Raw genomic sequence first — 25,067 nt, 5'->3', positions numbered from 1 at the left:
AATCAATTGATAAAATGATGTTGCAGTTGCTTAATTGGCGTGGCCTCATTCTTGATTTTGTGACGTTTGTTATTGCAGAAAATATATTTTGTGAAATACGTTTCTTGTACTTCGTAACTTTAGATATTATATTTACATTAAAGGAAATTTTTTATGGTTTGATGTGTTCATGGAGTTTGCTGTCTTAATTAGACGTTGTTGCCTGCAGGAATTCAGAATGAATAAGCTCTCTGAAAACCAATTCCAGCTCTTGACTAGTTTGGGTGTAAATATTAGACCGTGTAACTATTAAATTTAAAATAATTAATTTCATATTATATGAACCAATATACCAACTACTTGTGCTTTCTGTATTGCATTTTAGCATTTGCTACCTCAAAAATAATTCTACAATTTATAATTTAATTTTTTTTATATTTTCAATATTTATTATTAATTTAAAATTTTAAAATTTAAATAAAATATAATATTATGCTGTTAAACATAAAAAATAACTTATATTTATATATATTAGGTTTTTATTACAAATTTAATTTTTTAAAAATTATTTGTTTTATAAAATAAGTAATATAGAAAATTGAAAAAAATGAAGAAAAATGATAAGAAATATAAATTTATGATTGATAAGATACATATATTTTATGTCTCAACTTTAAATTATAAGATTTCATATATAGATGATGATAAAAAGATAAGTTAAATATATATTTTAGATCTTTAATTTACTTTATATTTGGTTGAAAATGAGATATAATAAATGATAAGATAATTTATTATATCTCATCGTCAATTTATTATCACATCTTTTATTCTATTCATATCATATCGAGTCAATAAAAGATCAACTTAGTGCATATGTTGCACAAATACTAGGACTTCCTAAATTACACATTTATTTCAAGTGTTGGGACAATCCTATAGGTGCATGCTCTCTGATCAACCTATGGACACAAAATCTACGCTAAGCTAAATCTATGCAATTTAGTGATATAAATATTAAAAATTGTAGATTAATTTAGGGCTTACAAAATGTACCTTTCATTTAAATGTTTCTATATCAAAGTGTTAACCAAACAAGATGATCTCATTTACTATGATGATCTTCCACCTAATCACTCATTCTCTAGACCTTGACACTTGTATAGAATGATTACACAACCTTCCACTTGTGTACAGTGACTACACAACCCTCTTAAGGGAGGGGAGGATGGTAGTTCTGTCTAGAAGACAATGGTCATGTTTTTCTAGATTTCCTTCTAGGTTTAAGCAACTTAAGTATATTTTAGGCTTGAATCGCTTGATTTCGTCAACTAGTCATAATTAATTATTTAGTTTTATTGAACTTTAATTAATTAGTTAGTTTAATATAAAATAACTAAAAATAATTAATCATAAAATCTTGTACAATCTCATATTTTTACCAAAATGCTTTTATGCAGATAAATAATTAATTCTCCAAAAAACCTCAAGTCTCTATGTTGATAAGGAATATGAGTTCGAGGGAGGACCATTGAGACCTATAAGAAAATCTTGACTCCTTCAAAATCTAATTTTAAAGTTAACTCAATACTCCACTAAAGAGATTTAATTACACTCAAGTATCCTATAAAATTAAATCAAGATAAGAAGTTTGGGTTTATGACCTATTATCCATTACACGGTTACTCCCCATGAATTAGTGTTTGAAATCTAATAAGGTAAATGTTATCAACCTCTTAAGATTACATTTTCAATCCTTAAGTCTCACATCCTCCTATCATGTGATCAACTGACATATTCTACCTCATAAAGAGAATATATCAAATTCCACAAAACATTGAAAATTGTGATAATAGTTTTCTTGATCACAAATCCTTAGTATCACTCAAGTAGACATAATGATTGAATCTTATCATGAGATATTATGATGTTTATCTTAAAAGTATATTTTGTTATCTACTTTAATCAATCATGATTTAGTTCATATAGAATATATGATCATCTTAAGATCTTATCCATAGGTTAAAACCACTAAAGATCTTATCACGAGCTTATTGCTTTCTTAAGGCTAAGAGCCAATGTAAGATAGTAATTTGGTGCATTATGATTACTTGATAGGTAATATCATGATTCATAATAAATCATGTTCAATGTGTAACTCTATACACTAAGTATACTTATTATGAAAAAATCATTTTAATGATTACGATAAGTTATCCTTCCAATCAGAATGTAGTATACCACCGTTTATGATGAATTACCCAATTTCATGAACTGGTATGAACTCATATTCTTGTAAGGTAACATTTCTATTCCACAAGTCATATATGGTATTCATGTAAGAGTCCAAGAAATTCCAATAAACCAATGGTCAATCAAAAGTGAAGTTATGAATCGTAAGTTTCTACATGAAATCCTCACCAACTCAAACACTTGCCATTACACTTACATAATCAATGGAAGTTTCGAAGTTGCCAACCCACGGTCAGTCTCTTGAAGGAAAATGGAAGGGTATGCTATTAGGCTCATAGCATGCGCATCTGGGTTTGCAGCCATTCTAATCGTAATATGTCTTATATATGAAACTAGGCTAAAGACAACAAGAAAGTAATGAATTAAAGAGAATTTTGGAAATTATGTCCTAACATTCTCATTAAGAAATATTTATATATAAATACATTTGAGTTCTATTATAATTTAGACTCTATTTAGTACTATAATTCAAACTCTATATTCTACTATAATTCAAACTAATAATAATAAAATAAATATTAATAGTTAAGTTAAAGATAAATATTTAACTTGTTTAGTTTCTCTATTAGAAAGAAATCAAACCACCATACACAACCACCAGAAGAGCTATGACATATAGATGGTGGCACATGGTTGCTCTGGACAGGAGTGATGGTGGAGGTGGTGGATCTAGGAGTTGAAGTCATAATTGATTTCAGCATGTCAATGATGTCAGGTGAATAAGTTTTATGCTGTATTCAAGTATGTTATAGTGTTCATTCCATGGTAAGGGTTTCAATCTTTTCAAAGTTTATTTTGATATTACTCTATATTTTGTGAAGGGAAAATTTTCAATTATAACAATTTCTCTCATTTTCGTGCTGGGATAACTCATAGGATAAGAAAAGTGGAAAAGAGAAATAATAATAATAATAAATGAAAATAAAGAATAATCATTTTAGTGAATTTGAATGATGATTATATTCATGGGTCATACGGAAGTTTAAAGTGATCTTCATGGAAGGAATTTGGTAAGTAAATTCCTCTTTAGTTTCCATTTCCTCTTGACTCTTGCAATCGATTTGGCTCAAATAGTCAAGTTTGCTTACAGAAATGTATGGCCTCAAGAAGGATCCATCTCCCAACAAGGTTCTGATAAAGCTTTACTTACACTGGCGTAAAATTGGATCCAATGCAGTCATAACTTCAATCATTCCTTCAAGCCTTCAACTGAATTTTCTTATCTTTGTAATTATGAAAGCAGACAATTAACTGGTAGCTTACATGCTTTATACCTCAGATACAGGAAGAAGAATTTCTCCAATATTTAATATTATTTGAAAATCCCTTTATAACTTATAATTTAATAAGTAATCTTTTCCTTAGTAGCATTAATATTTATGATTTAAAATATCACTAGATTGAACATGTAATATAATAAAATAAAATGGTAACATGACTTATCATATCTTTTAATTTATTATAACCTCGGTATTCGATACAAATTATTATTTGCTTCATAAAGTAGCCAAGAGACTTTTTGAATTACTACACATTTGTTTCAACTACCTTTTAACTCCACCAAAACTCACCTGCGAACCAACGAGGAGTGTGGCTAAAAGTGGGCCCATCATAAGGGAGTTGAGAGTGGCCAAGATTGCAAGTTCCCATCCAAGGAAATTGGGTGACTTTTCTTTCGGTTTGGCTGTGAACAGGGTAGGGAGTGGTAAACGAACAATGCAAGCATGGCATTGGCTACGTGGGAAACGGCTGCCGTAAAGTTACATACATGACATGCGTCTGAATTTGGCTGAAGCCATGCACACAAAACTCCAGTATTTCCTTCAATCTTCACTTCTCAATTCTCATGGCCCGAAAACTTACCAAGAACCAGACGAAATTTCTTCTCTCTTCAATTACAAAAGAGCAATTAATAGATTAATGTATGCTTGTCCAACAGAAATCCAAAGAAGATGAAAGTCACGGTCTGATTATAATTTTGGGTGTGGCACCTACACTCGTTATGTTTATTATTGAAAAGAATCCCAAATCTAAATTATTTTGTATAGAATATTTTTTAATTTGATATATTATTATAATATTATATTTGTTTTATAAAATAAGGGTTACTTTATTGAATTTGAGTTATTAAGATAAAAGATGATCTTTTAGAAATTATGCATGGAAAGAGATATGAGGGAGAATGAGATTTACTAATTAGGGGCTCGTGGTTTAACATATAGATATAAAAAGTGAGAAAATATAAGATGTTTTGAAATCTTAATAACTATATTTGATTTTTATTTTATGTAATATTTTATATGGTATAGTGAAATGATTTTCTCACATTCATAAATATAAGGATAATTGATTAAATCACGTTAAAACGTCATGCACTTTCGTGTGAATTATTTTATTTTTATATTCTTAAATTAAACTTATTTGCATAACCTTTTGCTACACAACAATTGTAAGTTTTGTATGCAAAGGACGTGGTAATATGGTTGAGAAACGTGAGCCTAAGTAGGCTTTGGTGGTGGGCTTAATGGTGGCATTGATGGAGGAGGAGGAGGACGAGGAGGGGTTGTGGTGGTGGGGATGGGGATGGGGTGGACGTTGCAGTAGTGCTTGTTGAAATCAAATGACAATGTGGCATTTGACTCCATGGACTAGTGTCCTAGTTAATTTTCCTCAATTTTTCTGCTAGCTTTGTTTATCTTTCTACTACCAAAAAAATCTTTTAATATTGAAAGAAAAACGTAGGGTCATGGGAATTCCAATGCTCTGGTGTACTTCGTGCTTTATATTAATGCATAGCCAAAACCCATTTTTAAGTCTTTAAAAAAATATAAAAATGGACTGTTGCTTTCAGTTTGACGTCACCTTGTAAATATAATTTTAATTAGTTGTCAGGTGTTAAAATTTGGAATAATTTTCTACACATAAGAATTTGCAAGCTCACAGCATTAATAAGTCCAAAAAAATGACCTACCTTTCCCATTGCTTAATCACAGAATTGCCTTCAAAAGAGGAAAGACCAATGGCCTTCATCCATGATCCACCTCTGTCACCACCCATCTCCCACTCTATACTGTTTCAAGCTGCTTATGCACTTCCCAAAATCTAATTAGCTCCTGATGAAATCAGCCTCAAAGCAAATCTAATTTAAGGAAGGAGACTGCATTTTACCAAAAAAATTATTGGATTCAGAATGGTGTTGTTCAAGTCTGGTCACCCGAAGAACTACTCTGAGTGGTAGACAAATATTCTGACTATAAATTGAATTTCAGCCAACTTCTTTGGTTCCCTCAAATGCTTCTGCAAAAATCTCCTGTCCTACATTTATTTGATTCGACCATTTCCACTTCCAAAATTATATTAACATTTTTTTGTGCAGATTTCATAGGAATTTGATTACAAGAAGCAATGATAAGCAAACACTTTACAATCTTATAAAGTGGGATAAGATCGATCCTTTGGAACCAGAGAATAAGAATTCAGCAAACCAATAATGAGAATTCTAGCAAGGTCATTCTCAAGAAATAACAACGTATTTTACTTAGGACTAATTACGAAAAATTGTCACTAAAATAAATAATGCTTTGGCAAATAAATATCAGAAAATATAGGATCCTGCAGCTTGTTAATGGCTTAACTTCCTTTCAAAAATTCAATGATATATCTAATAATTGGTCTGATCCCCTCACCCTCAAGCCCATTGCATCTTGCAGGCTCTGGTGGGCAAATATAGGCCGAAAATGCAATTTTCCTCGATACACCACAGTTCTTTCAGAAAAAAAAATCCAGACAGTATATAAATTTTGCTCCATAGAGATTAGGTGACCCATAATTTCCTCACCCAATGGAAGAAAATTAAAAAGGAAAAAAAATCCTTAAAGCAAAGTGTCATCTGATCGAACTCCAATAAAAGAATCAGCAGGCCTTCGGAACTGAGAATTCGCTCAATGCAGTCAAAATTGCAAAAGATAAATAGCTGCCTCAATGCCAGTCTGTGCGGCTTCATGTACCAAAACTACGGTCTCCAGCGTCTCCAAGTCCAGGAATTATAAACCTGAAAGTGCCTCCAATCAATATAAGGGTAAAATGAAAATAGTTCGCCAATTCCTGTATTACTAGGCGAACTGCTGTGCATGACATCAAGAATAGGTACTTACCCTTTATCATTGACAGTTGGATCAATGATTCCTGTGTATATATGAAGCCTGAGAAATGAAAAACAAGAAGATGTTCAGAGCTCAAGGAATGGTTACTTTCATACAAGTTATGAAATTTAATCAGATAACATTATTACCCAGGGAACTTCTCACTGAGCTTCTGAAGGGCCGGAGGAGCAGCTACAGCAGATATCTGTGACATGGTAGTTTACTTTAGTAGTGTTCTGATTATAGAAAGGTAATGGTTATTAAATCCTCCTTCCCTCCCTGTGTGTGAACATGCAAAATGAAGACTCAATAGAACTTGACTTTATGGAGTTTTATGAACTCAAAATCATCAGCAATATAGTGATAGTACGATTTCTGTCCCTATGTTCCACAAAGGTTGATCTAGAGTACAAAAACCTTAGTTGAACATATCGCTGCCCATGAAATTAAGAGGACATCTTGTTAAAAGGAGAAATCACTCTCTATGCAGACAGCAGCAACTTGAATTTATAAGAATGAAAACAACATATTAATGCAGGCAAAAAAATTGCTAGACAGAAAATTTTCTCACCAAGGTCAGAGATTTTCTCCCAGATGCCTCTGCTCAGTAATCTCTTTAATGATTATCTAGGTTAGGGCTAAGGATGTTTTTACCCAATTTCTTGAAATTAAATGCATCCCCCAGGCGTCTCTACTCTTTAGCAACTATCATTGGATTCTCATCATATTGAAAAAATTGGGTTTGAATGCTCTTGTTAAATTCAGCATTAAAAAAATGACTGGGAGCCTCCAACTGTCAAGTTTGGCAGATCAACTTTTCAAATGATTAGCTTGATTAGAAAGTTTCCACATGGAACTTGGAATGATCTTTCTGAAGCATGCTCCCATTTTTTTTTAACACAAAATTATATGCAAGAAATTTTAAAATTATGAAACTTTCAGGTAAAATAAATATATGGATGGAGGATCCAATCTTCTATTTGACATTGCATGATGTGAACAGGACCAGCTTTTTTGGCTGTGACTCAATTTGGACAAAGACAAACCTGCTAGTGACTCGTACAAACAGAATAAACCCATAAAAAATCTGTCACCACCTTATTCCATCCATCACAGGCTAAAAATTAACACAGAAAAAACTTTGAACATAAATACGCATACCTTGGTGACCGCCAAATTGCCATAACATCACCATTACAGTATTGTTCTTACAATACCACCATCATTATACTATTGTTACATTATTGTGCACACACACTTGTGCCAGAATTGCTAATTGGAATAATAATTGCATATAAGCTTAAAATGAAACACACAGGAAATCTACTAATTCATTTACCACTTTAATTTGCTTGATGTTAATTCCACGTTCCTTTACGAGGTCCAGAGCCGCCACTATAGTGCCACCTAAAAACAATTAATATACTATAAGAAATCTATATTCTTTCAAAAGAGAGTTCAATCATTGTACAAAGGAATAAGATGCCTCACAAATAAAACAGTTATGCTAGTTATGTTATAAACATGCAAAGCTTATTTTAGCTATCATTCACAATCACAAAGAAGATTTATGCACAGTAGAGAGGATCAGCAATAAAGGAAATAAAATATTTTGGAATTTGAAATCTATTGACCACCTGCTACTAACATGCTAAGAACATTCTGTGCATGGAGGTTCACTGATTATAACAGTAATCAATTATGGTATCATTAATTTCATGCTTTATCTAATAATACAATAAATTTTTCAGATGGAAACTTGTCCTCAAGATAAAAATCTAAATTATCATAACGTCAACCAAAACATGTTAAATATAACAGAGAGGATATTACTTCTTAGATAGGGAAAGAAAGGATTACAACTCCTTATAGTTCTAGTAGAAAAGGGGACATTTCTTCCAAATGGAAACATCCATTTGCAAAGTCCCACTCAATTGAGCCTCATTTGATAGCAAGAGTGAAAAATGTTTTGGAATTAGTTGATTTTGATTTGAAGTGCATTCATTACTGACATAAATGATCTTTTGATTGAAAATTTTGAATATCCTAAAATGCATGAACTTCACAAAGTTTTACAAATATGATTGTAAATTTTGTATTCCAAATGGAAAATATTTGATCTATGAAACTACATTTTTGGGCTTTGAGCTCACTCCCCTTATTGACTAATTCTTAGGCACGCTCAAGGAGTGATGATTAGGGTGAGAATTTGTTCTATGTTAGGATTTGCTTTAGACTTATATTTTTTTCTTTAGGCATATTTAATGAATGGTTTGCAATTATTGAATAATTGGATTGTTTAAAGATTGAAGTTACTTTGAATAATAGCTAAGTATATTGATGTTTTTAGTCTTGATCATTATTACAACTTATACTTTTGGAGATTGAATATTGGATGAAAGTAGCACACTTACTTCGATTAGGAGATAACTGGTAAATTTCTAGTTATAAGATACTTGTTTAGGCCATTTACACTTTAAGCCTTTAAGCTTAAAGCATGAAATGACCGTTATATCCTTGGAGTAGGTTGGAGGCATGACAGAGTGCTTGTCCGACCCCATAAGGGGTGTCTGTCTACCCTCACAATCTCATAGGATATAATGAGAATGTTGTTCTTGCATGGGGGGTGATTGTGATATCTCACATCGGTTAAGGGAAGAAGTTTTTGGCACTGGAGATGTATTGAACTCCTCTTAATCATGTAAAGAGACATTTTACAGCTATGAGGGCCATTGGGTCCAATGCGAATAAAATCTACATAAAAAGGAGTGGTATGGTTTTCCTTTGTCACTATTCCTCACTTCAAAGGATAGCTCATCCTTCTTCTACCTATTATATTCATTTTTCTATGGCATAAGTTGCTTGCCTTATAATCAAATACACATGCTTACCATCTTCAAATTTACATTTTTTTAAGAGTCTTTCTTGTCCTTATTTTGCAATATCATTGTTCTAATCCTTGAAGAATAATTGATTCTTATTATACTATTATATTCATTTTCTATGAATTTTTTTTTTTGTTTTCCATACATACACAGACGTTGATCCACTCTTTGAGGGATAGCTCATCCTTCTTTTACTGTGAAATTCATTTTCTATGGAATAAATTGTTTGTTTGCCATCAAAGACACAAATACAGACAGATGCACTCACCTTTCCATCAAAGACTCCATATTAAAATTTTATGCATGAGTCATGACACAAGGCACTAATGACACTGGAAGAAAACTAATACCTGTTGCCAACATAGGATCTACCAAAAAAACTCGAGACCCTTCAGGAAATTTGTCAGGTAACCTGCGAAATGTATTATGAGATGTCACATGACTCAGGCTAGAACAAGCATAAATACACAAACAAGAAACAAGAAAATCAAGTTTGGAATTTACTTCAAATAGGAAAAATGAAAAAGAATGAAACAAGAGATGAAAGTTGGTAGGAGTGATTTTTTTTTACATGAAATCATATTTGACTAGAACTAATGAGAAAAGGTCCTATTTATATGTACTTAGGAACAATGGATGTTAAGGACCAATATGAATAAGAAAACACCTCCCTATCAAATAAAAAGGATTTCTTACTTATTCAAATATATTGTTGGCTGAAGTGTCTCCTCATCTCTGCTTATCCCTAAATTTGCAAAATCAAATACAAGGTATAAACTACTCATGAGATCAGTCACATGAAGGTAGATGAAACTTCAGTTTGATAAAATAATTTAGATAATGAATTGACTAAGTTAAGACCATCCAAAGCAAATAAGAGCACATAAGAGAGGATAATCTTATTGGAAACATTTACCAGGTTTATATACTTATGGTTACAACTTTTTTTTTCTTGATAGGTAAATAAGCAATTGTATTAAAAGCGCTTGGAAAAGGCCCACCAAAGTACATGGTTACAACATATATTCAATAACCTCAGAAAAGGGAAAAGAGTTTCAACATATAATTATTATATAACATGGCCAACAGGGTTTCTGATCCTATCATGCTCAAAAGATTAGGGTAAACATTCTTAAACACTCAACTTCAAGCCCCCTTTGCTGATATGACCACATGCATGGACCTTTACTTACCTAGATGGTATGTTTTGGTTGCTGGCAAGATTGATGATGCATATTCCATAAGAGCAAGACCAGCTCTCAGAATTGGAACGACCTGCATGGCTAGAAGAATAAATTATCAGGAGAGAGAACGGTTCAATGTAAAAGCCTCATTCAGTGTAGTCAAATAAGCTGATCTTATAGAAGACCATCATGGGCTCAAAATACAATCATGGCCAACAAACTATGACAAACATAAATAGTCTAGCCAGAAATCGATTGTAATGAGTAACAGGACAGTCATGTTTAGACTTGACATGATGCAGAATGGAGATAGACTATAAAACACGATCTCATTCAGACTGGGATGAAAAAAAAACACTAATGATACAGAATTGCTGTAATGCACTTACCGCCACAGGCTCCCTTGGATCAATAAATTCAACAGAAGCAACCCCCATTGGTGACTGAATCTCCCCCTTGACAGTAGGCTGCAGTAAATCAGGTCTTAAAAATGTAAACATAAAATATTTGGTTAGATTTATCCTTAATAATTAGGAATATTGGTAGCTGATAGTTGTGAAAGGACCAAAAATTAGAAAATCATTCAACTAAATCCAACAGCAGCCCTAGAAGCTGATAAAGCAGGGAATCCACATATTAGTATGTTATGGTTCAACTTCTTCAAAAGACAAAACCTTGTTGTAAACAAGATACAACCTGATTTTGTCAGGCATCTTTCAAAAAATTGTGAATCTTTTGGAACTGTATCAGAAGGTTAGGTGAATTGTCACAAGACATAAGAATTACTGAGAAAAGTAGTTCAATTTTGATAAGAGTTCAAGTGTTCATATTGTGCATGCAATTCCTAATATTCATTATTTTTAGTGAATTTAGTATCTGATGAGAAATCCACCAATCTTCAAACTAACATTATTTACTAAGAAAAAAGAAAAGATGCCAAAAAGAACACCCCATATATGGCTGAATAAGCACAAAATGCAATGCTTTAACTAAAATAATGCTTGAAAAGATTAATATTGTGAAACAATATCCAGGTTGCAGACCATAGTAATATGAAATGAGCACCATTTTCTAGGGGGCTTCAAGAAAATTTTGACTACACTGGTTTCATACTGATTATTTTTCTAGCTGCCCATTCAATTTCAAGCCATTCCCAAAATAAAGTTCATGGAACCCTTGTCAGTGAAATGTTAAGAAGTTTCAATACAGGGGAAAAAGGGTCCACTCCCATGTAAATGAAGGTCAACCACAAGTTCCCAAGTAAGAGAATTTATAAACCCTCTTCTTATTCTTGGCCCCCTGTTTATGGGTAGGGGATACCTCAAATCTTTAATGTGAAGGATCCTTCAAAATGGAAATGGATGGTAGCCTAGTAGGGTTTAAGTGACAAGCCCCCGGGGCCACTTCTCCCCCAACAACAAACCAACCTCCTGGCAAAGTGGATGTATGGAAGCACGCATATAAACCAAAAATAGTAACAGCATCATAACAGCTAATGGATGCACAATGCAACATCTCACCAACCAATCCCTTGAGGCTTCATACATGAGTAGCCTTCCCAACTCAGCCATTGCATTTCCTATAACCACAGTAAAAAATTCAGGCTCACAAAAAGTTGTCTTAAAAAGGTAGAACAATAATAAATACATGAATAAATCTTTGCCAACAATCTTAGCATGGTACATAAGCATCTACCAATTACCAAAAAGTAGAAAAGACATGTAATGTTGTAGTTTCTTGGTAGGTATTCGCAAATCCACTCTCATACAAATAACGTAAATAAAGGTATAAAATAAGAAGGGAAAAAGAAAACGGAAAGCCGTCAATGCGTCCCAAAATGTGGAAAGGAGCATGATAGATGAGTCATACTCCAGGGTAATAAATTTTTCCCGTGAAATGACTATTGATCTCTAATATCCTGAGTAAAAACTCAAAGATTACAGTTCTAACCATCTGAAAACTCTGTTTCGGATTTTGCATGAGAGAGACAAAAAAAATATGTAAAAAAAAAGTTCTGTTAGCTTATAAAGACAAAATATATATATATATATATATAAAATCTCTAAATATCTCCAATATTTCCAGTTCTTATAGCCCATAGTGTAAACATGAAGGGACATAGCCTTTGTAATAGGATCTCCAATTCACAATAGCATTGATAATCCAACCTCCATTCCTCACAGCCTTCTCCGGGAGAAACTCATGAAATATCCCTGATACATTTCCATAATCTCTCCACCTGGTACTAGTGAATATTGACTTGCATTCATATTTCCCTTTAGGCCTTTCCCATAGTATTTTTAAATCATTTTAGTCACCATATGGTTCCTTATTAGCATACATCCTATATACACTCATTTTATCTCATGCATCATATATCTTCCATGCAGTAATTCTTTTATTAATATTTTGACTTGATTGATTCATTCCAGTGTTGCATAATGCATTATTGTTTGTATTGACAACTCATATAATTTTATTTCAAGTTAACATGGTTTCACAGTAATTTCTATCATTACTACAAAGTTTTCCCCATATTAACATCCAGTGTAAATATCCCATATAGAGAAGCTTTCAACAGTATAATTGACATCAATACTTTGATACAACACGCAGAACTAGACCATGTGTTCCATAGTCATGGATGAATCAGTTTTGTTGGTGGTTCCAGAGGCACTAATGGTCATTCAATGATAAAAGTGAATGGCAATTCCACATGAGCATGCAGGTGGTGGTAATCAGTAAATCAATGGGATATACCTAAAGGGCTTAGGAATAGGAATTTTGTACTTTCCATGCAATTTCTAACCGGTGCAGCTTTTCACAGGGATGTTTTGAATAACACTTAAAGGCTGCAAAACAGAGGGTGGGGTAAGCTACTTCCTTTGCCAGAATCCTTGGAAGTATTCAATTGGAGACAGCATCCCAAGTGTGATTAGGTGCAAATGTGCCTTTTTGAGAGATTTCTAGTTAGCAACCAAAACACTTTATTTGTCTAAGATGGTGTTTGTTTTTTTGTCTTAAATCTAAATAGACCTCAAGTAAACTTAAGTCTTAATAGTGTTATGCATTAAGTTGTTTTGTCTTCTTGTTGACTTAAGTGTTAAGCAAGTTGCTTTAAGACTTAAACCATTTTTAAAATAGTTTGTTTTTTTTTCATTTGACGGATCAAGAATAGATGGAGGAGAGAGAAAGACCTAGAGAGAGAGTGAGTGAAGGAGACGGTGAAGAGAGCTGGTTCGAAGGCGCGAATGGGGACTCAGAGGGGTACCTCAAGGTAGGGGGTCGGAAAAGGAGGTTTGGGGTTAAGTCAAAAATCTTTGAGATCGAGGTAGAGAAGAAGAAGGGTAGGACATTTTTTTTCATAACGGAAAGCAAAGGAGGCGTCTCTTCTTGGATTAAGCTAGGGTCGGCAAGTTTGGGGCCGCTCATTGAAGGCCTGGTTTTCTGCTCAAAGGACACGAGGACTGGCCATTGGGAGAAACGCTGGCAAGAGAATGGGAGATTTTTCTCTTTAGAGCGCGGCGAAAACAAAGGGGGATGTTTCCTTAAGCTGGGGGTTTTAGATCGGGAAAAAAAGAGGTTCAATATCTTTGTTCCCAAGAGCAGAGGAGCAAAAGGGGGATGGTCTCTCTTGGTGGAGGCGCTGCGTGAGATGGAGTCTATCTCAGGCCGGCAAGTGAGACAGAAGGATAAGGAAATTTTTTGGTCACCGTTGAGGGGAAAGTCCTTTGCGGAGGTGGTAAAGCAGAACCACAGCATCGGAGAAGAAGTGGCTAGGGTGCGTGTGGACAACAATGCATTATGTGTGAATTTGGAGAAGCTAGCCCACTGTCTTGTCGGGTGCTGGAACTCAACGAGAGGAGGGGGGGAAGATTTAAGAAGTTGGGGGACCCAAATGTCAAAATTATGGGGGCTAAAGGGCAACTTAGGCTTGGCCAAATTGGAAGATGGCAAGGCATTGTTGGAATTTGGGCTGTTATCAGAAGCTGAGAAAGCCCTAGATATGGCGGAAATTTCGGTTGGAGGCTTCGTCATTCGACTGGAGAAATGGACCCCAAGGTCGGGATGCTTAATGGAGGAAGAGAAAGTAAGAGAGGCATGGGTAAGGATAGTGGGTCTTCCCATCTCTCTATGGAATCGGGACATCTTGAGCAAGGTAGGAGAGGCATGCGGGGGTTTTTTGGGCATGGATGTTAAAACAGAGAGGATGGAGGAGCTTCAATGGGCAAGAATCCGGGTAAGGAGGATCGAGGAGAAGACTCCTAATATGGTGGAAATATGGGTGGGAAATATGTGTTACTCCCTAACCCTGTGGTGGGAGACCAGGCCGACGCTGAGCGTGTCGCCGACGGGAGGGAAAGGGAAATCTGTCGTATCAGAGGGTGAGGTAGAGGGTGAGGCCCATTCACGCGAGGGCAAGCGCGTGAAGGAGGCCAAAGGGGGTTCGAGGCCCGAGGTGCAGATGCAGTCGGCGGATGGGACGCGAAGACTGACCTCCGGGTCGGGGCGCCCCATGGAGTGCTCTCGTGGGCCTTATGGGCTGCAGTTAAAGCCCCAGGGAACAGAGAGCGTGCAGAGTGGACAGTTTGGGCTGGGCTCTCTGATGAGGCCTTGTGGGACTGAGGGCTTTAATCAGTCCTCCTCCTCTGTGGCCTCTCTTGGGCCAAAGGAAAATAGACGGATCGAGGCTTGGAGGCCCACGGTGGAGGCGGGACTGGTAGCTGAGAAGGAGCCCAGTGACCACCTTGCTGTGGCCCAGAGATGCGGCCCAAACCACACGGGAAGCCCACTCTCTGATATGTCCCTGGTTTGGGAGAAGGATGGGATGCGATGGCTGGGTGAGGCAGAGCTCCCCCCCTTAGAGCGATCGAAGACTGACCTTGCCCTGGTGGAGGAAGCGTCGAGGTATGTTATGGTCCAGTCCGATTGCTTGATCCCTGTGCTTCCCTCTTCCCCTCTTTCTTTTTTTGGTCGGACTCCAGTGGGGGAGTATTGCGACCTTTCTGGACTCGGAGAGAAGCGTGACGAGGATGAGAATCCGCTTCAAATGCTCATGGGCATGGAGCCACCTGTGAGTGAGCCTGTCGAATGCTGGGATTTGGTGGAGGCTAGCAAGGACAGAATTGATGTTATTGGAAAAGGGTTGGACTCCGATCAAATAGTGTCAATTGGTAATAAGGCAGGAGGGGAGCTAAGCTGGGAGAAGAGTGATCTGGCCAAGTTTAGTAAATTTTTGGGGTTTTCAACAGAAGGTCTGGAAAAGGACATTATGGAATTCTTGGTGAAAATTCGTAAAAGAAGGGAAAGTGTCCACAGCAAAACCTTTCTGGAGAAATCCAAATTTGAGAGAGAATTGAAGAGATTGGAGTGTTCCATCAACTATGAAAAGGGGGAAAAGCAAAATGGTGAAGTGAAAGTAAGGGGGTGCCAAATTACGGAAGTAAATGAAGCTAAGAATCATTAGCTGGAATGTTCGTGGAGCCAATGATAGCTCCAAAAGAAGGGTTATTAAGGCAGTTATAAGAAGTCAGAGGGTGGACCTGTTTTGTATTCAGGAGACCAAATTTCAAACTTTGTCGGAGGGTTTGGTAAGAAGTTTGGGTTCTGGAAGGTGGTCTAATTGGGTGGCTTTAGACGCCTTGGGCTCTGCGGGAGGGATTCTGGTGTGTTGGGACAAAAGGTCTTTGGAGGTGATGGAGACGGAGGTAGGAAGGTTCTCAGTCTCCTGTAGGTTTAGGAATGTGGAAGATGGGATGTCCTAGATCTTTACAGGGGTGTATGGGCCTTTCTCCAAAGAGGATAGAGATTGTCTGTGGGAAGAGCTAGGGGCGATCAGAGGCTTGTGGGAAGATCCCTGGTGCTTAGGGGGGGACTTCAATGTCATATTATCCCAGCGGGAAAGGAGCAGACAGGGAAGGTTGTCTGGTGCCATGAGAAGTTTTGCCCAAATAGTTGACGATTTAGAACTCATTGATCTCCAATTGCAAAGGGGTATTGCCACTTGGAATGGGGGCAGGAATAATCAATCATGGGCTAGACTAGATAGGTTTTTGGTGACTCAACAGTGGCTAGATATGTTTTGTGGGGTTGCCCAATGCAGAATGCATAGACCCACTTCCGATCATTTTCCTATCTTGCTGATGGGTGGGGGGATAAGGAGAGGACCCACCCCGTTTAGATTCGAGAATATGTGGCTGAAAGTGGACGGGTTCATTGATCTTCTCCGGGGATGGTGGCAAGGGATTGAGGTGAGAGGAAGGGCCAGTTTCAGATTGGCCTATAAGATGAAGGTTTTGAAGCACAACATTAAAGTTTGGAATAGGGAGGTGTTTGGAAGGCTGGAAGTCAACAAAAATTCTGCCCTCCAGCAGTTGGAGTATTGGGATGGAGTGGAGAGTGAAAGGACCTTGACTTTAGCTGAAGCTGAGCAGAAAAAACAAGCCAAGGATGCCTTCCATCATTGGGTGCTTTTGGAAGAGGTTCATTGGAGGCAGAAATCTAGGGAGCTGTGGCTTAAGGAAGGGGATAGGAATACGGGTTATTTCCACCGTATGGCAAATGCCCACAGTAGGAATAACTCCATGGACAGGATTATGATTAATGGGGAGCTGTTGACCGAGGATCAAGAGGTGAGGGACGGGATAGTGAACGAATTCCAGAAATTACTCTCAGAAGAGCAAGGGTGGAGAGCGGATATTGAGGGGCTGCAGTTCAAACAAATTAGTTCTAGGGAGGCTGATGGTCTGGAGGTGCCTTTCTCTGTGGAGGAAATCCATTCTGCTTTGATGGAGATGGGGGGTGACAAAGCTCCTGGCCCGGATGGCTTTTCAGTGGCCTTTTGGCAAGAGTGTTGGGATTTTGTGAAGGAGGAGGTGGTGGAAATGTTTAAGGAGTTCTTTGAGCATGGGTCCTTTGCTAAGTCTCTCAATACTACTTTTTTGGTCCTTATTCCTAAGAAAGGAGGAGCTGAAGACTTGAGGGACTTCAGGCCAATCAGCTTGCTTGGGGGTTTGTATAAACTCTTAGCCAAAGTCCTAGCCAATAGGCTAAAGAAAGTGCTGGATAGGGTGGTTTCTGTTGACCAAAATGCCTTTGTGAGTGAGAGACAGATTTTGGATGCTTCTTTAGTAGCTAATGAGGTGATAGATTATTGGAAGAAAAGAAAAGAGAAAGGGTTAATTTGCAAGTTGGACATTGAAAAAGCCTATGATAGCATCAACTGGAAGTTTCTTATGAAGGTTCTTCGGAAGATGGGCTTTGGGTCTCGCTGGAGGGATTGGATGTGGTGGTGTATTTCTACTGCCAAATTCTCCATATTAATCAATGGGGTTCCAGCTGGGTTCTTTTCGAATTCAAAGGGGTTGAGGCAAGGAGACCCCCTCTCTCCTTACCTCTTTGTCTTGGGTATGGAGGTGCTTAGCACTCTTATAAGACGGGCTGGTGAGGGTGGCTTCATTTCAGGCTGTAGACTGAGGGGGAGAGGAGGGGAAGAGCTGGCTGTCTCTCATCTGCTTTTCGCTGACGACACTCTCATCTTTTGCGAAGCTAGAAGAGAGCAACTTGCCAATCTTAGCTGGATATTGGCGTGGTTTGAGGCGACCTCCGGCCTCAAAATTAACCTGGCTAAGAGTGTCCTAATTCCGGTGGGGGAAGTGGATGAGCTGGAGGAGTTGCCGGCTGAGCTAGGATGCAGATTGGGGGCTTTACCCACTGTTTACTTGGGGCTGCCCCTTGGAGCCCACCATAAAACCTCTTCTTCTTGGGATGGGGTGGAAGAGAGAATGAGAAGAAGATTAGCCCAGTGGAAAAGGCAGTATATTTCGAAGGGGGGAAGAATTACTCTCATCAAGAGCACTTTGGCCAGCATACCCATCTATCTTCTTTCCTTTATTCGCATTCCTAAGGCTGTGGCAAAAAGGATTGAAAGAATTCAAAGAGACTTCTTATGGGGGGGAGGAAGCTTGGAAGGGAAAGCTCACTTGATTAATTGGAAGGTGGTTTGCAGCCCTAAGGAGGAGGGTGGTTTAGGCATCCGAAAGATAGACTTGTTGAACAAAGCCTTGTTGGGAAAATGGGTTTAGAGATATGCCTATGAGAAGGATAACCTTTGGAAAACTGTGATAGGGGTGAAATACGGTCAAGAGGGATGTGGGTGGAAGACAAAGGAAGTGTGTGGGCCTTTTGGGGTGGGGTTGTGGAAGGACATCATGAAGGAGGTGGATTGGTGCTGGGAGAACATTGATTTTAAGGTTGGGAAGGGGAATAGAGTTTTGTTCTGGATGGATAAGTGGTGTGACAATGAGGCGCTTGCTCAATCTTATCCGCAATTGTTTACCTTGGCGGGTCACAAGAATGCCAAAATCTGTGAAGTGTGGGACTCTAGCATGGATCAAGGAGGTTGGAATCTCAGGTTGGCTAGAGACCTCAATGACTGGGAGATGGAGCAGATAGGAGATATGCTGAATCTGTTGAAGGACTTCAGGACTTCTCTTGAAGAGGACTCAGTGAGATGGAAGTGGGAAGGCAATGGAGTTTATGGGGCTAAGGGGGCCTACAAAATTTTGAGCGGCTCTTCAGCCGGGGTTTTCCCGTATAGGCGCATTTGGATGGATAAGGTTCCAACAAAAGTGTCTTTTTTTGCTTGGGAAGCCTCGTGGGGGAAAATCCTTACTTTGGATAAGCTTCAGAGAAGGGGGTGGCAGCTCCCAAACCGGTGCTTCCTATGCAGCTATGAAGAGGAAAGTGCGAATCACATCCTCTTACATTGTACAGTGACTAAAACTATTTGGGAGATTACCCTTGCCATTTTTGGAGTTCAATGGGTGTTCCCAGAGTCAGTTATAGAGGTGTTACTTAGTTGGAAGGGTTCTTTTGTGGGGAAAAAAAGAAAGAAGATATGGAATTCCATTCCGGTGTGCATATTTTGGACGGTTTGGAAGGAAAGGAATAGGTTAGCTTTCAGGAAAGGGTCTTTAGATATTCAGAAATTCAAGAATTCTTTTGTATGTAATTTGTGGAGTTGGGCTAGGGTGTACAATGGTGAGGAAACATACTCTCTTTTAGGTTTTTTGGAGTGGCTTGGAACCACTTGAGGGTGGGTGAGGATGGGTGGGGTTTTTTTCCCCTTTTTTGTTTTTTCTAGCCTTGTGTAGGGCTGTTAAGTATACTCCCTGTATACGTGTGGCTTTTTAGCCTTTTCTAATATATTTGGTTGTTTATCTATCAAAAAAAAAAAAATAGTTTGTTTTTTAACTTATCACTTTTTCCAAGACAATTTTGTTTTAATGGAAAAAATAAAATTCTTCACGTTTATCTTAAATCTTAAAGCAACTTGCTTTAAGCCTTAAAAAAGGAAAAACAAACAACCCCTACAACCCCTAAGTCTTAATTTCAAGTTTTGTTCCATTATGCCCAAAGCTTTAAATAGCTTTTTCAAGTTTTCTATGATTTTGTTTTGACAAGAAACAACAAAATTCATAGATTAAAGATCAAAAAGAAACATGAAAGACAAGCAGTTCAAGAAAGAAAACCAACAAAAACAACTGAAATGCTAGATACAAGGACAAAAAATAGCTAGAGTTTGACCCTAAAACCAAAGCACAAAGTTGAGGGAGCTAAGAACTCCCTAACAAACACCACTAACAAGAAAGCACCTCACTTAGCCAGCATATCAGCAGTTTGATTGGCCAGGTCTGGCATCCATCTAAAAGAATAAGCTATCTACAAAGAAAGATCTACAATTTTATGCAACCAATGTTTCCACTTCCCATGACCTCTATTATTTTTTTGTTTTCCTTTTTTTCTTGAGGAAAACCTAGGAAAAAAGCAGTAGTTGAGCCTTCTACTACAAAGTAGTTAAAAGCCAAAGAAGAAGCTACTTTCATATCTCAAGCAAGGGCAACAACTCAACCTCAATAACAATACTTGAGCTTTCTCCAAATCAGATCTAAAGTTAACCAAGTAACTTTGACTTCAAGTCAACAATCAAGCTGCCAAGCTCTTTTTTTTTTTATTAAAAAAAAATATAAGCAAAAAATGCAAATATATTAAAATGCGTCAATATATGAAGCACCAAAGTACACGAGACATATACAAATAGCACCTAAAAGCACATCGAACAAGAGAGAACACAAACAACGACCCCCTATTTTAACAAGAACCCAACCACTCTACAAAATTGAATAAAGACATACAACCTAACTCTATGTACATCTTCACCCATGAAAACAAATTTCTAAGAAAATAGTTCTTCAAATATTGATCCAAATGCTCCTCATTATCAAACAACCTTTGATTACTTTCCTTCCTTACCATCCAAGAGATGCACAAAGGAGTTGCTCTTCAAACCTTCTTGAAGTCTTTTACCCACAAAGGGGCTATGCCACCCTAGGAGAACCTCCTTAACGGTTGCAACTTGCACCCATTGGATACCAAAAAGAGCAAACAACAATTACCAAAGGACCCTAACCTTGGCTTAATGAAGGAGGATGTGATATGTGGATTCTTCCTCATCTTTACAAAAAAACATCTATTAACCAAAGACCACATTCTTTTTTTGAAACTGATCTATTATCAAAACCTTTCTCAAACTAGGCTCGCATGCAAAAAACCTAACTTTAGAAAGCACCCAAGAGTTCCAAATTATGCTATTTGGAAAGGAAACCGATCCTGCTAGTTCCAAAGTAGCATATACATACTTAACTAAGAACATGTTGTTTCTCAAGTTCATCTGGACCACCTTATCTTCCCCTATAGTATCAACAACCCCTCCTTGCAATCTTGAAGATAAATCTTCTACATTGTCCACTTCCCAATCATTTAAAGGTTTAAAGAAATAGGAGTTCCAATGACCTATCTCCCCTTGTCTTAACCCATAAATCCGCAACTCATGCCTCTTTTGAAACAGTTAAGAAATATAAATAAGGGAATAAAACATATGACGATTCATCCCCACACCATTTATCCTTCCAAAACTTCATCCTCCTGTCATTACCCACCACAAATGAAGAACTACAGTACAAGTTATTCCACTCTTACTTCACAAGAGCACCATCCTTGGTCTTCCTCCTCATATTTCCACTAATGGCCTCATTCCAAAAGGCTCCTCTTTCAATTGGATACTATCAATTCCATTAGCATAAAGTGCTTCAACAAAGCAAGATGTCTAACACCTAAAACCCCTTGCTCTTCTCCATATGCATTGTTGACCACTTCACAAGATACATCTTTTTCTCCAACACACCACCCCCTAGAGGAAATCTCTTTAAATTTTCTCCAACCTTAGTTTGACTTTCCTTGGAATATTAAATAAAGACAAAAAAATATATGTGAATGCTAGACAAAGTACTCTTGATCAACATAAGTCTCCCCCCTTTAGACATGTATCGACTTTTCCACATTGAGAGTCTTTTACGAAATCTCTCTTCCACCCATATTTTGCACTAAAGAGATCAAAATTTATGTAAACAATTTGTTCACATAGTTGAGTTATGCCTTCTTATATTAACAACTCTTTAATATATTCAATTACCTATCAATGAAGAATTATGTCAATAATTTCCGTAACCGCATTGAATTCTTAGGGACTTGATTTGGCATTTTCCAATTACATAAAATTTGAAAATCAAGCTAATACCATGGTTTTTGACCTAATGAATTTAAATCTAATTCCAAATTAGGCATATAAATCAACCAAACAGCAAAGTGTATTTGGAGCTTCTAATTCCAATTCCATACAAGCAATTAGAGGATAACCAAATTCAATGCAAAAATGCTCATGCCCATCAAGGGTCTTAGGTAGAGCCAACAATTTTTAACATTGACCCACAAACATACTGAAAATGAGATAAATTAGCAGGTTAGATTGAACTTAACCATGTTTGTTTAGTAATCATTTTAACCTACCTAACCCATTTATTAAATAAAGTCATATTTGGATTAAGAATTCAACCTCTTCAACTCATTTTGTTTGATTCAATTAATCATATATAATTGACAGAATTACAACTTCACCCTATATGACTCATTTAATTATCATATCATGTTGACACAATTATGGCCTTTTTACAATCCCTTTAGAATTCATATAATTTTGTATACTTATTAAAATTATTGAAAAAAAAACATTGTTATTAATAAAATACATTTATTTTATGTAAAGTGAGGAAGGCTATTTTTTGTGTTCTCTCTTCCTTTTTGCTTGCCTATTTTTGGCCCTAATTGTATACATCATGCGTACTTTGTTGCACTCTCTCTAGGCGCTTTCTTCATTAATATATATCCTTGTTTGCCTATCAAAAAATAACAATAATATAAATTTATTTTGTGACATTTTTACAAAAATTAATTGAAAAACAATTTTTTTTTAATGAGAAATGACAATATAATATTAAGGTAAGTAAGAATAAGTACAATTGAAAAACAATTTTGATTGCAATTTATATAGATTTAGGCTACATTTGATTCTCAAAAAATTAGAGGGAAAGAAGATAGAGAGGCAAATTAAAAGGAAAGAAAAAGATAACAAAAAAAAAAGTAGATTTAAAGTCAATAAATTATTTTTATATGTTACTTCAAAATCATTTTACTTATTTTAAATTTTTTATATAAAGATTACATAATTTAAAAAATCATAAGTTTGCAACTAATTTTAATTATATTTTACTAGTTGCCTATCAACACAAAAGTATATTTTAATTTCTATCGTATTTTTCATGTTGAAACTAAACATGGGAAAATCATTTTTTTTCTTAATATTTTTCAGGAACCAAACACAGCCTTATTAATAATTAAATAGGATTATGTTAAATTGATTATAACCTTCTCAATTGATCACATATATTAACAGCTTATGTGGTCTGAATTTGCCACATCTTGACCTAACTCAACCTAACGTATTTATTAAACAGGATATAGGAGTTCTATCATGTTACCCATGTAAATGCTTAGAGTTTGTGTCACCCGAAAAAATTATTTATGTTCATGTCATTGGCATAAATAAATCATGTTCATGTCATCCGCATAAGCAAGTTATGTTCATGACGTCCATGTAAATAGATCATGTTTGTATCACTCAAGTAACTGGATCATGTTTATGTCAGAAGATTTTGACTCGAGTATCAAAAACAGGTCCTCTATGAATTCTATTCAGATTGAAATCTTACTTGATATAACATGAACCCAACACAAACATAAACCATTACACTTTAACAGTAGAAATTATAAGCAACAGGAACTAAATTTGCAGCCACAATCAAACAAAGAATAAATAGAATATATCAAAATGAAGAAGGTACCATCATTTCGACCCTTATTTTGCTTTATCCAGGGTTCACAAAACATAATTAAGAAAAAATTCCTAAATATGAAAACAAAGTTAACCTCCAACTCCCAGCCTGTAAATCTCTAATTATTCTTTAACACCAAAATCGCATGCCAGAAAAAGAAGCAATGCAGAAGCAACGAATAAAATTTACTTACGAAAAATGGGGCAAGGGGTTTGCTCATTTCTGAGAACTGAAACCCAGTGCTTGATCAAGGGATGCGGAGGAACAAAAACCTAACAATAAATAAGTCAACACATCACATCAGTTGATTAAACTATTAGGCTGCTGCAAAAAGAAACGAAATTTTTTTTGTTTGGAAAACCATATCTGTACTGTAGTGCTTCGGCTTCCTAGAAAAAGAGAATAAGTCACGATAAAAATTAGGGTTTAGGAAGAGTGAACTGACTAGCATTTTCTCGTCCGGAAGGGACCTATTATCCGACGTCGTCTGAGACATGGCCGTAATAAGGCAACGGCGCCGATGGTTGGAATACGAAATCTGAGTGAAACGGCTATTAGGGCTTGAAGAATTTAACGAAAAAATCGAACTGGATTGGGTATGTGTTCCTGGACAATTCTTTCCTTACCATTTGGGGAACTTGATGAATTCGAATGCTTTGAGGTTTACATGTAGGCGATAAAATCGGCCCATCGAACTGACACCGGAGAGGAAAATTAATGCAGCACGCCATTCATTCGATTGTGATGTTCAGAGTTGGATTGGTTAATTTGGTTTCACTTTGTTTTTAAATTTTAATTTTTTTATAAATAAAAAAATATTCAAAATTGGTTAAATTAATGGAAAATTACCATATAGAAAAGATTACGGGTGATAATCGCCCAAAAAGGATCATCATAAATTTTCAAAATACCTACTCAAATATAATCTCATATTTTCTAATTTAAAGTCAAACACGTTGCTACTTTATCTTTTCTTTATTTTATTCTTTCCCTGTATCTTTTTTCTATTTTATCTTTTACTTTTCTAATAATAATAATAATAATAATTAATATTATTTAGTATTATTATTTTTACAAATTATTGTTTCATTTGATAATTAAAAATATATTATTATTACTTTTTTTTTTTACAAAATTATTGTTTCATTTGATAATTAAAAATATAAAGTTGTTACTTTATCTTTTCCTTATTTTATTCTTTCCCTTTATCTTTTTTCTATTTTATCTTTTACTTTTCTAATAATAATAATAATAATAATAATATATTATTTTTATTTTTATTTTTTACAAATTATTGTTTCATTTGATAATTAAAAATATAAAGTTATTATATTT

General features: G+C 36.0%; 1 protein-coding gene across 1 annotated transcript; it reads right to left on the bottom strand.

Annotated features, from left to right (window-relative positions):
- Window positions 1–5,851: 5,851 nt before the first annotated feature.
- Window positions 5,852–24,509, bottom strand: LOC100261300 (uracil phosphoribosyltransferase). The gene is made up of 12 exons (XM_002273453.5): window positions 24,359–24,509; window positions 24,178–24,270; window positions 23,926–24,004; window positions 11,964–12,022; window positions 10,833–10,910; window positions 10,453–10,534; window positions 9,956–10,004; window positions 9,610–9,671; window positions 7,714–7,781; window positions 6,524–6,579; window positions 6,387–6,434; window positions 5,852–6,283 (listed from the first exon to the last, which is right to left on the bottom strand). The coding sequence occupies exons 1-12, from the start codon at window positions 24,461–24,463 to the stop codon at window positions 6,232–6,234; spliced, it is 831 nt and encodes a 276-aa protein (XP_002273489.1). The 5' UTR covers window positions 24,464–24,509; the 3' UTR covers window positions 5,852–6,231.
- Window positions 24,510–25,067: the final 558 nt, after the last annotated feature.

Source organism: Vitis vinifera, chromosome 8 (genome assembly GCF_030704535.1).
Source record: "Vitis vinifera cultivar Pinot Noir 40024 chromosome 8, ASM3070453v1".
Lineage (NCBI taxonomy): Eukaryota > Viridiplantae > Streptophyta > Magnoliopsida > Vitales > Vitaceae > Vitis > Vitis vinifera.
Note: the sequence above shows the minus strand (reverse complement) of the source record. Positions and strands in the feature narration are given on the sequence as shown.